This window comes from Perognathus longimembris, chromosome 1 (genome assembly GCF_023159225.1).
Source record: "Perognathus longimembris pacificus isolate PPM17 chromosome 1, ASM2315922v1, whole genome shotgun sequence".
In the NCBI taxonomy this organism is placed as follows: Eukaryota; Metazoa; Chordata; class Mammalia; order Rodentia; family Heteromyidae; genus Perognathus; species Perognathus longimembris.
Window position 1 is genome coordinate 98,703,862 of NC_063161.1, and position 12,768 is coordinate 98,716,629.

Sequence of the window (12,768 nt, forward strand, 5' to 3'; positions counted from 1 at the left end):
TCCTGCTCCTTGAGGTTTTATAAAATAAATTGGAATGATATTTACAGCCTATTCACAGATGGTTCAGAAAAAAATTTTAGGTAGGGTGAGTGAATGATAATATTGCAACTTCACACACTGATGAATGTGGTTACAAGATATGCAGTTCTTTGTACTGCTCTTACATATTTTCTGTGAGTTTGGAATCGTTTCAAAATAAAAGTTTAAGGTATAATTAGAAAGTTAAAGATAACACTGGCACTTTAGGGAGCACTATTCATTATTAACATAGTTATCATAGAATTTGTAGAGTAGCCAGGTGCTGATGTCTCAGGCCTATATCCTAGCTACTGAAGAGGCTGAGAGCTGAGGATCACAGTTCAAAACCAATCCATGAGACTCTTATTTCCAGCTAACCAGTAAAAAGCCAGAAGTGGAGGTGTGGCTGGCTCAACTGGTAGAGCACCAGCCTTATGTGGAAAAAGCTAAAGGACAGTGTCCAGATCCTGAGTTCAAGCCTCTTTGCTGGCACCAATTTTTTAAATAAGAATTTATATAATACCAAGAGCTCAGGAGATTCCTTACTTAGTGATTTCTCTGGGCCCTCCTGGTTAGACCAGCAATAGTATCTCCCTACTGACAGTCATGAAAACAAGCACAAGCCAGGGTGACACATGTTCCAGACTGAAGCGTTCCCACCCAGGGATTCAGTCAGTGAACTCCCAGGGGAGTTGGGCAGGGAGTGGCTGCATGTAAGCAGGGAAACCTGCTCCAGGGTCTCTCAGCCATGCTGTTTGTCAGACCTCCACCCAGTCTCATGGCAGTTTCAAAACTTAAAATAGTTTCACATTGTATTTCCAATAGTGACAAAGGAAATGGATGTATCTGTCTCAGAAGAAGCATGGAAAGATGATTCCCTGCAACTTTGAAGTATTGTAAAGTCCCTCATAAATATGAGCCTGAATCTATGGTGGATAAATGTCTCACAGACCTTCCTTCCTGAGCTGTGATCCTCAGATCTCAGCCTCCTGAGTAGCTAGGGTTACAGGCGTGAGCCACTGGCAACCCAGAGAGAAGTAATTTTTTTTTTAAAGAAAACTAACCCCAATTCATGCAGGAATGCATCTTACAGAACACACTGACCTCTTTTAGTCTGGGAATGCTGCCTAATTGGGGAGGAAATACTTAGCTAAAATTTCTGTCTTTTATCTTGATTGGATTTTCTTCAATAATCCTTATAAACTAAGAGTCTATTTCACTGAAGACAGTGAATATATTTTTAGTTTTTCAAAGGGGGAAAATTAGCTGGGCATAATGGTTTATACCTGTAAATGCAGTCCTCAGGAAGCTGAGGCAGAAGGAGCACCTGCTCAGTGCTAGCCTGGACTACATAGAGAAATAAAAAGAAGTAATAAATTCAGAGCACAGATTTCTATAGAGAGAATAAGGTCAAATGTATATATACATATATGTGTGTGTGTGTGTGTGTGTGTGTATATACAGGCACACACACAATATGCAAGTAGGAAAAAGACAGCTAGAAGGGAAGTCTAAATATTAACAGTACATAGGACCTGACAGTTATGGCATCCAAAAGGGCAATTATATTTTCCCAACTTAAATCTGTTCCATCCAATGTCACAGAGAAGGACAGTGGTTGAAATATTAGGATCTACCTCTTCTAGCATTCCCACCACCAGGGATCCTGGAAGTCACATGCAGGGCTTATACAAAAATCATCTGTATGTTTGTTTGTTTTTCAAGGAAAATGAACAGGCAGAAAAGATCAACATCAGCCTGGCTTTCTTTTTGTACGACCTTCTCTCCCTCATGGACCGTGGCTTTGTGTTTAACCTAATCAGACATTATAGCAACCAGGTGAGAGCCTGTGGAGTTGGGGTTCTGCTTGGTCCCTGGTGTGATGGAATGTTGTCACACTGTCATGTTAGGCAGTCCTTTGTGGACCGTTCTTCATGTCGCTGCCGAGGGCACCCTCATGTACATGCTCTTCACCTAGATTCTGTTTACTGGCCCAGTAACAAGTCCATCCATCCATGGGAACCAAAATTTGGTAGCAATAGGATCCAATTTAACACTCAACAGAAATTAAATGCCTATGCAGCCAGCCATTCATTGATCTATAGTCCAAAATGTGAGATCTCTTTTCCCCTCTTAGAGTAATTCATTAAATTGCTGTTGTGAGGTTCTGACTCCAAAGAACCCTGAAAGAATCAGAAAGTGAACTTCACTGACTACAAAGCAAATATTTTATAATTTACACACAGCTTATCAGTTTTAATTGCCCAGTTTTTAAAATACAATTGTTGTTCATTCACCGGCCCCCTTAAAAGGCCCTCACCATAGTTAGACCTTTAAAACAACTTGAAAACACCCCAGCAGACCCAAGCACTGGTGGCTCACACCTAGAATCTTAGCTACTCTAGAGGCTGAGATCTGAGGATCACAGTTTAAAGCCTTCCCAGGCAAGAAATCCATGAGACTCCAATTCAACATCAGAAAACTAGAAGTGGCTCTGTGGCTCAAAGTGGTAGAGCACTAGCCTTGAGTGAAAAAGATCAGGGACAGTGCCCAGGCCCCAAGTTCAAGCCCCACAACTGGCACCAAAGAAATAAAAGGGAAAAAATAACAAGGAAAGAATGCATCTCAGCACTGAAGTCATCTAATCTTATTCCATTAGTTGTACACAATCCTGAGTGAGGCCAGCTCCTTTCCTTTAGCTTCTCATACACAAGTGGGGTTGTACAAAATAATGTTACACTAAAGACATACTTCAAGTTTATTTTCTACAAGCCTTGTTATAGTATTATAGATTTGAAAAAGTGAGCATCAGGGCAGGAATCATCCTGGGAATAGCTATTAGGTTAAAATATTAAGAGAAATAAATGAAAAACAACTTATTGGAGCGGGGGGGGGGGGGGGGGTGTGGTTCATGCCTGTGATCCCAGCATGTGGGAAAGCTGCTACAAGGGTTGAGAGCCTGAAGCCAACCTGTGCTACATTGTGAGCTGCTGTCCAAGGAAAAGAGGAGAGAAAGCAGAAAGGAGGGTGGGAGGGAGAAAGGGTATTTTTGTGTTTGTCAGCCTCAATTCCAGTTACCATACATACTTTGTTGCTCTTTTCACTTCTCTTCCCAGCTGTCAGCCAAGCTCAATAACCTCTCCACACTCATCTCCATGCGGCTGGAGTTCCTGAGAATCCTCTGTAGCCATGAACATTACCTCAACCTCAACCTGTTCTTCATGAATCCTGATCCTGCACCTGCCTCCCCTTGCCCCTCCATATCGTCCCAGGTAACCAGCAATGAAGGAATCTACAAGCAAAGTACTTTGGTTTCTTACTAGACTCAAGCATTAGATTATTGCCCTGTCAAGGGCCAACTAGCAAAGAATCTCTAAGTGCTAGGAAAATTAAGGCACATACAGAAAACTTACAAATCTTCCTTTCTCTGAGATTAACCAAGTAAGATATTAGGTAAATTCAGGATTCCAAAGTCAGATGAGGTTGGGAAACACTTTGTTAACCAGGTTTCTTGCATAGGCTATCTAGAGCTTTTTAACAAATTTTTGCAAATTTAAAGTGCTTGTGGGATGGGAAGGAGAGGGGAGGAGGTTTGTGTGACAGGCAGTGATTTGACTCTAGAAACCTTTTTCCCCTTCTTTGATTTCTCAAGGGACTAATGTCATGTAGAAAATCCTTAAAGAAATGCTATTTGATAGTCTCATTCCATTTGTGGGAACCAAATCAGCTGCTCAGCACAGCAAGCAATAATAGTTCTTGGTATTAATATTAGGTTCTATTTCTGTTGACTGTTTCTTGATGCTAGCACAAATGTAAAGGCTTCTCTAATTGCTTTTTTGTGAAAAAAAAGACAGGGGGAAGGGGAAAAGAAGGGAGAGAGGGAGGGAAAGAGAGGGAAAGGAAAGGACGAAAGAAGAGAGAAAGGAAGGAGGGAAGAAAGAGGAAGGAGAAGGGGAAAGGGAAAGGAAAGAGAGGGAGGAGAGAAATGAAGAAAGAGGAAACAAGGAAGGAAAAGAAAGAGGAAGAGAAAGGAAATAGGAAGAGTGAGAAAAAGAATAAGAAATGATGCTGGGCACCGGCCTATAATCCTAGCTACTCAGGAGGCTGAGATCTGAGGATCACAGTTCAAAGCCAGGAAAGTCCATGAGACTATCTCCTGTTAACCACCAAAAACCCAGAAGTGGCACAGTGGCTCAAGTGATAGAGCAACAGCCTTGAGCTGAATCGGAGGAAGAGAAGGAGGAGGAAGAGGAGGAGGGGGAGGAGAGAGAGAGAGAAGCAGCTGCAGAGGCTTGTGTGCACAGTCTTAGGACTCAGGAGGCTGAGGTAGGAGGATGATTTGAGCCCAGAAATTCCACACCAGCCTGGGCAACAAAGCGAGATCCTATCTCAGAATAGAAAAAGAAGTCTTAGCCATTGAGACCACATGGCCTGATCCAGATGTTAGCTGCTGGAACATCTGTGTAAACTAGCATACGTTGGACCTGCAAGCAACATCCCAAATGTGGACATGTTTGCTGCAGCCTGCCCTGCTGGTGAAGTCATCAGGCTATGCTCTTAGTCCTCTTCCCATATTCTGCTGGTGGCTGCCCCAGGCAGCCCCAGGGGCCTGAGCTCATCAAAGCATAGGGATTTAGAGACACTTTTTTTTTAATTAAAAAAAAATTACAGTAGATGTACAAAGGGATTTTAATTCAACAAGTTAGACTATGAGTACAATATCTTGATTAATGTCACCCCTTTCATCATTTAGTTTTTTCTCTTTCCTTTTGTCAGTCCTGGGCCTTAAACTCAAAGCCTGGGAGCTATCCCTGAGTTTTTTTTTTTTTCTTTTGCTCAAAGCTATTGCTCTACCACTTGAACCACAGATCCACTTCTGGTATTTTGGGTAGTTAATTGGAGATAAGGGTCTTATGGACTCTACCTGGGCTTTGAACCAAGATCCTCAGAGCTCAGCTTCCTGAGTAGCTAGAATTATAGGCATGAGCTCCATCATTCCCTTTCGGTACTTTCAGTGAAGCATAGCAAGTGCTCCTGATGAGAACATGGGGCAGGAACTGCCTTCTGGTAGACCTGACATCTCCTTGCCTGATTCTGCTCCCAGGCGAGCCAAATTCAGACACGGAATGCAAGCTGTCTGCACAAGTGTGGTGTAAAGAGGCCACAGCCACAGAATTAGATGCTTTTCTCATTTTCCTAGCCACATTTTATCCTAACATTTTACTTATTTATTTTACATTTTATTAGCATATGCTAGTTGAAGGGGTTTCACTGTGATATGTCTATTTTCTTAGGATTTGAATCCTTAACCAACTATTGATGTAGAAGGGCATACTGATCATTTTTCTTTTACTTTCTTTTAAATGGTGGGAAGAATTGAACCCAGGTATCCTAAAGGACTCTACCACTGAACTCCAGCCCCAGTCTGATTTTTTCAGTAGAGCTTTATTGTCATCATTTCTGATCAGCGGCAGGAGATCTGTAGAATGGGAAAATGAAATGTCCATTCTACGTCTCTGTTTTCTCATCTGTTACATGGGATCCTAGCAGGACCACTGGCTGGGTAGCTCTTACAAGGCCTGGCTTGAGCAAGGCTTGTTTCAGGTATTGTAATTCCAGTTCTTCATACTCACAAAGTGCTGCAATGTTCTCTGTAGAACTCCAGCTCCTGTTCCAGCTTCCAGGACCAAAAGATTGCCAGCATGTTCGACCTGACTCCCGAGTACCGCCAGCAGCACTTTCTTACTGGGCTCCTCTTGACAGAACTAGCTGCTGCACTGGATGCTGAAGGGGAAGGGTATGTCCCTGACATTTCAATAACACTTGGGGCAAAAGGAAAACATGAAACACTCTCCTGTTGATGGGACACAAGGAGTAGAAACATGTCTTGAGAAATTGGCACCCACCAAAATGTAGAATGGCATGGGGAAGGGTGAGTGATGTTTTTCTTTCATTTTTGTAAGGCTCAGGCTTGAATGCAGGCCCTTGTGCATCCTGAGCAGCCACTTTACCTCTGAGCTCTACTTACAGGCCCAAAGTGACATCTTTCAGTCACTTATTTATTGAGCAGAGTTTTACCAAGGATGCTTTGATTATTGAACTCCTTAGGAACAAAGCTGTGATGTGAGGTACTAGACACTACACCGAGGGCCTTGAATATGCTAAACACATGCTCTTCTACTTACTCATAACCCCATTTTAACAAAGGTGAGCACACACAGAAGCAACCGCACAATGCCACTGGCTCCACGTCAATGGAGGAAGTAACCACTGATTACACATTAGGCTTCATACAAACAGGCTTTCCCAGGTTGAAGAGTGCTCAGGAAACCTTCTATCTCAGATCTAGCTGAACACCCAGAGACATGTCAGCCACTAGCTTTCATGTGTTTCACTTCAACTCCCATCTTCTATCCACTCTAGCTCAGCTTCTCCCAATTTTCTCAGTACAACTTTCTTCCCTCTTAATGAAAATAGATTTTCTTAGCAACAAAAACTACCCCCTACTGAACATATAACAGAATAAGATGCAAAGAAGAAATTTGGAACACCAAAGAAATTGCCTACCTATTTATAAATTTACTTTCTTAATTGGCAGCTCCCAGTGATTTCTGAAAGCAATTTTGTATTTACTTTAGCCAGAGTTTTTATTTTTTTTCCATTTGCCTTCCATTTAGAAACAACTCTGACAATCTGTTTTTTAATTCCCTGTAACATTGTTGCTGAGCTATTACTTGCAATAAGGCACAGTCCAGTTCAGAGATCATCCTGATGTTATTATGTTTTAATCAGGTAGCTACATCTTTCAAACACACAGAGGACCTTTGCCACCACCACCACCCCCACCCAGAGAGCAACTAATTAACACTATGACTCTCTTTCAGCTACATAGTAATAGCTGATTGCTGAGTTTACTTTTTCTCACCCTCCTGGAAAGTCATTAAAAACTGTCAAAACTTTACCATGTGGCTAAAACCTCAGGAAATAAATTTCCTCCTTTAACAGAACTGCCTCTTGGTCAGCACTTCCTTTGGCTGCCAAGACAATTAATAGGTTCACCAACATCTGTTCTCATTCTCTACCCCACCCCCTCCCCAACACACACCCCTATGGGGCTCATGTAACTCTCATCTCTGTTCATGTACCCCTACAAGGAGTCCCAGCCATAGTTCTAGGGAGAATCACTGAAAGCTGGGGCTCCCTAGATCCCCACAATGTGCATATATCATTAAATTGCTGTTTCTTGGACATGTGAAAATGTGGAAATTTCCTAGCATCCCTGTGGAAGGCTGGTAAACTGCAATGCCTCGCTGAAAACATAAGCACTTCCAAGACCCATAGGATAAGAAGACAGGAGGAAGCACACCTTTGAAATGTAGCCTGCATGGGCTAGGAATGTGGCTTAGTGGTAGAGTGCTTGCCTAGCATGCATGTAGCTCTGGGTTCAATTCTTCAGTCCCACATAAACAGAAAAAGCAGGAAGTGGTGTTGTGGCTCAAATGGTGGTGTGCCAGCCTTGAGCAAAAGAAGCTCAGGGACAGTGCTCAAGCCCGGAGTTCAAGCCCCAGGACTAGGGAAGGAGGGAGGCAGGCAGGCAGGCAGCCTGGCAGCCTGCAGTTATCTAATCTTACAGCATTGTTTAAAAAAAATCTGGATCATTTGAAAATTTGGTTACTATTGTTCATCTAACACTAGATTCTCATGTATCATTACCTTGTTTGAAGGAAAAAAAAAGTGGGAGAGGGAGCAATTTTAGAATTTAACTTGTAGGTTAAAACTGGAGTTTTACTGTATATATTTTTATTGAGATTGATGCCAAAGCCTGGTGGGTTCTCACTTTTCAACAGAATAAAAATGAAAGTCAGGGACAGAGAAGGCAATTATAAGGTAACAAAGAGTTCATTTAACAAAGGGAAAGTAAAGGCCACACAGAGAATGGGCACCTAGACTCAGATACTGATTATCCACGTGGACTAGAGGTGTTTATATTGCTCCTCCTCCCTCTTCCTCCTCCCTTTAGGCACTTTGTCAGATGGTGATTAGTTTATTTGAAGCAGGCAGGTAGCCTCTGGATGGAAGGGTAGCCTAGGCTGTTTATTTGAAACCCCTAACCTCCTGGGAGGTGGTTTGCAGAGGGGCTCTCCTGAGTCATGGAGACCCAAGACTCAAGGGGGTGGGGGCCGGTGGGCAAGCTGGCCTGGATCAGTCAGCTGATGTTTTCTTCCAAGATGCCCTGATCAGAAATGTAATTTTTGCCTATAAATATTCTTGGGTAACCATTAACCAGATTATTTCTAGCAACCCCTAATATTCCCTATTGCCCCTCTCAGCCATAGCACCCCACCCTACAGGTAAAACTGTTGTTCCGACTTTATCACCAGAGATTGGTATTGCCTATTTTGAACTTCATATGCTTTTGCTGAACCTTGGGCCTGTGGGAGCCTTCAGTGTAGCTGCATGTGTTGGTGGTTCATTTTTTTAAAAATGCAACTCTCTGTAGTATGCATTTGTGTGAAGTATACTGCCACTTATGTATGGTAAATAAACTGTGATAGAGGAACTTTCAGTTTGGGACTATTGTCAAGAAGTTGTTGTCAGTATTCTTCTATATAGGGCTGAGAATGTGGCTTAGCAGTAGAGTGCTTGATTCCTCAACACCACATAAACAGAAAAAGCCAGAAGTGGCGCTGTGGCTTAAGTGGTAGAGTGCTAGCCTTGAGCAGAAAGGAGCCATGAACAGTGCTCAGGCCCTGAGTCCCAATATATATAGTTCATAAATATATATATATGTATATATATATATTCATTTATTTATATATAAAATTTCTTAATAGACATCAGAACTCATTTCTAGGAGTTTGAGTGGGAATGAAAGGGGGAAGGGGAAGGAAATCACAGAAAAGATGGAACATTCAAATAGGACTGGTGAGGAGGTAAAATGATGCAGCCACTGTTAGCAAAACAACATGCAATTTCCTTTAAAATTGAATGTAAGCCAAGTGCTGGTGGCTCATGCCTATAATCCTAGCTACTCCAGAAGCAGAGATCTGAGGATGGCAGTTCAAAGCTAGCTCCAGCAGGAAGGTACATGAGATTCTTATCTTCAGTAAACAACTCAGGAAAAAACAGAAGTGGTGCTTTTGAGTAAAAAGAAGTTCAGGGACAGCATGTGGGCCCTGAGTTCAAGCCCCAGCACTGGCAGAATAAATAAATAAAAGTTGAATGTAGAGTTACCATACAATCCTGCATAAAAACTTGTATTTGAATATTTATAAGCATCCATAATTCATAACAGCTCCAAATTGGAAACAATCCAAATATCTATCAATTGATGAAGGGATAAGTAAACTAAAATGAAGTTATCTATAGGATGAAATATTGTTCAGTAAAAGAAAGGAATGAAGTACTCATGCTACATGATAAACTTGAAAATATGCCATAAACAATAGATTGATGATTGTATTTTAACACAGGTGGTTTCTGGATTCCAGAACTTCCATTCTACTTCATTAAGTTTTCATATTGCCAACTGCTTGTCCAAGAGCATTTGATCACTTTTTTCTTTAAGAGCATGTTGCTCCATCTCACTTCACCATAACCTCAAGCTCTCTGTGTTGCACCCTTAGAATCAGCAGAGTGCAGAGGAAAGCTGTGAGTGCTATCCACAGCCTGCTAAGTTCTCATGACCTGGACCCACGGTGTGCCAAACCAGAGATGAAGGTCAAAATTGCCACCCTCTACCTACCTTTGGTTGGCATCATTTTAGATGCTTTGCCACAGCTCTATGACTTTACAGGTAAGACTCTCTCTGTTTCTTTCCTCAGACTGATGACAATGCCCAATGCACCCCAGAATGAGGTCTCCCCATTAACTCCATGCTGATAGAATCCATGCTGTATGCACTAGCTTTCAAAGCTTTATAACACAGCCCCCAACCCTTTTTGTAAGCATATAACAGTATGTGTTCACATCTTTCTTCCTTCTCTCCTTCCTTCTTTCTTTTCTTGTTTCTTTTTCTTTCTCTATTTCTTTTTTCTTTCATTCTTTCTCCCCCTCCCCACCTTTCCCCAATTGGGCTCAATAAACTTTATGAACCATGCATGCCAAAGGATGAAATGTGATGACAGACTGCTTTCTTCAGAGATCACTGCCCTAATGCCCTTAAAATACAGATGATTCTTTGCTTGGCTTTTATAACTGTTTAAGCAATGAAGCAATGCCATATAAAACTAAACAATTCTTTTGTTTCATGCCAAAAATCATTATGGTATCTTGTAGTATTAGGACATTTCTACCACAACAGAAATGTTGCCTTTGCCACACAGACTGATTCTGATGTCAGTATCTCTTTTTTAATAGCAATGTAGAAAGGATACATTTTCTTAAAATGGTTTGTGTACTTCTTGAATCTATGTGTTACAGTAGATTAGAAATTATAGGTAGAAACTCAACACACATGTGTGTGCATACACACACACAAACTTTCTGATCACGTCAGAGTAATTCTTGCTCTTCTCCAAGCTCACCAGAAATTCTTAAGAAATTGACAATCAATGTGTGTAGAAGAGGACAAGACAGGGTAATAGAGGAGTGAATATAGTCAATGCATATTATATACATGTATTAAAATGGTTTTAATACATGTATTAAACTTTTTTGTGTGCTCGTCCTGGGGCTTGAACTCAGGGCCTGGGCACTGCCCCGAACTTTTTTGCTCAAGATTAGTGCTCACAACTCAATTTCTGGCTTTTAAAAAATTATTATTAATTGGAAATACAAGTCTCATGGACTTCCCTGCCAGGGCTGGCTTCATTCTGCCAGGACTGGCTTCAAACTGTGCTACTCAGATCTCATCCTCCTGAGTTGCTGGAATTATAGGTATGAGCCACGGGCACCTGGCCCAAACCATTGTTTTATACTGGGTTCTGGAGTTGCTTTTCTGAGCCTGTCCTTAACGAGACGTCATCCTCAAACTCTTAGAACCATTCTGATATTCTGACTTCCTCCAAACACAAAGTATCATGTATGGTTAAACTTCTAAAATCATTATGATACCAATTAGTTAGTTTATTAAAAGATGGAAACTCATGCTCTTTAATTAATGCAAAGTCCATTTTCTTGCTTTGAACAAAAGAACTCCCACAAACTGCCAAAGGCAAGTTCTGGCAAAAAAGAAGCTCTGAAGAGGGAGAGACAGGGCCTAAGGTTTATGGAGCTTTGTCTAGTCATGAGGCAAAGGGATTCCAGAAACAAGCTGGGCACACAGGAGTGAGCTGGCCACATGAGGAGATGAATAGCTTTCCCAGGAGCACCAGTCTATAGGACAATTGAAATCAGAGTTGTCTTTAAAATGGAAGGGCACAGCATGGCATTGACTTGAAGTCCATTTGGAGATTCTTTGCTGGAATATAAATATATGAATAATATGAATAGCTGTTACTTTTTCATGAAGCAGAGAAACACAGCATATATTCTTTAAAGCTTCCTTCCAGGGGTGTGTGCATGTACACACACATGTGCACACATGTACACACACACTCACATGCATGTGCTTTGGTTAAACTCAGGGCCTTATAGTCTCTTCCTTAGCTTTTTTACTCAAGGCTAGTGCTCTACCACTTGATCAACACCTCACTTCTGGCTTTTTGCTGGTCAATTGGAGATAAGACTTTCACAGACTTTTCTGCCCAAGTGGGCTTTGAACCTTGATCCTTATATCTCAGCCTCCTGAGTAGCTAGGATTACAGATATGAGCCACTAGCATCAAATCTAAAGCTTTCTTTTCTGTTAGAACTTTCCAAGCAAGGCTTTTAGCATCATCGAAGCTTTTCAGCACTTGGACTTTAGGAGTTTTCGATTGCAAAGGCTTCTTTACCAAAGCATTGAAATGCATATATGTTCCTCATAGCAAAGGCATTTTGTCATGATAAAAAGAAGGGAAATATTAAAATGAATCCCATAATTAAGAATAATGGCACATCTATTAACTATATAGCTTTCATATGGATAATCTCATAAGAATGTAGTCTTTTGAAAAAGGGGTACATCTGAATTCAAATCTCAGCCCTATTTATCATTATACGTGGCCTTTTACAACCTCTGCTTTCTATGCCTTGTCTTCCTCAGTAAACTGCAAAAGTATGGTAACAATGCCTTTTTCTTAGAGTTTTAAGATAAAGATGAAACTAGAAAACTCGTGTGTTGCATAGCAAATATTTATAGACTTTACTCTTTCCTTGTAACCATGTCCTTACAAAAATTAAGGAGAAATAAGAACATATACTCACATTAGCATTAATCACCTTATCAAGCCTTCCATGATTTGCCTGTGCTGTTTATTTCACTATTTGTTTAAAAACCCAATTGCCTGAAAGCACAAAAGTGAGTTATTATCTCTAAAAGTTGAGTCTGTTTTTCAGAACTTTAGCAGATGAAATGCTGTCTGCACTTCAGTTTTTTTTTTTCTGAAAAATTGAAGGTCTGGATTGCTATAGTGTTGACAGGTCTAATAAAATATGATTTTTTTAGTGAGTCAATCAATACCAAGAGTTTTAACACATTTTCCCAAGAAGCGCTTGAATAGTTTCTATATACATGATTGGTAGTATTTTTTAAAAGCCAGACTTTTAGATGGTTGATTCTTTTTCATGTTGCATACACTTAGTCCCACATATAAGTTATGTCTATATTATATAGACACAAAAATTAACATTCGCTTCAGCCATTTAATATTTAACAAATTATTGCTAA

General features: G+C 40.9%; 1 protein-coding gene across 3 annotated transcripts in view; it reads left to right on the forward strand.

The window, feature by feature from the left end:
• Positions 1-12,768, forward strand: part of Dock8 (dedicator of cytokinesis 8) — a 181,205-nt gene that overhangs the window by 128,127 nt on the left and 40,310 nt on the right. For all 3 annotated transcript variants that reach the window (XM_048332994.1, XM_048333003.1, XM_048333012.1), the window contains exons 26-29: positions 1,744-1,857; positions 3,135-3,290; positions 5,676-5,815; positions 9,645-9,814. In XM_048332994.1, the coding sequence (XP_048188951.1) occupies positions 1,744-1,857; positions 3,135-3,290; positions 5,676-5,815; positions 9,645-9,814 (580 nt within the window). The remainder of the gene's footprint in view (positions 1-1,743; positions 1,858-3,134; positions 3,291-5,675; positions 5,816-9,644; positions 9,815-12,768) is intronic.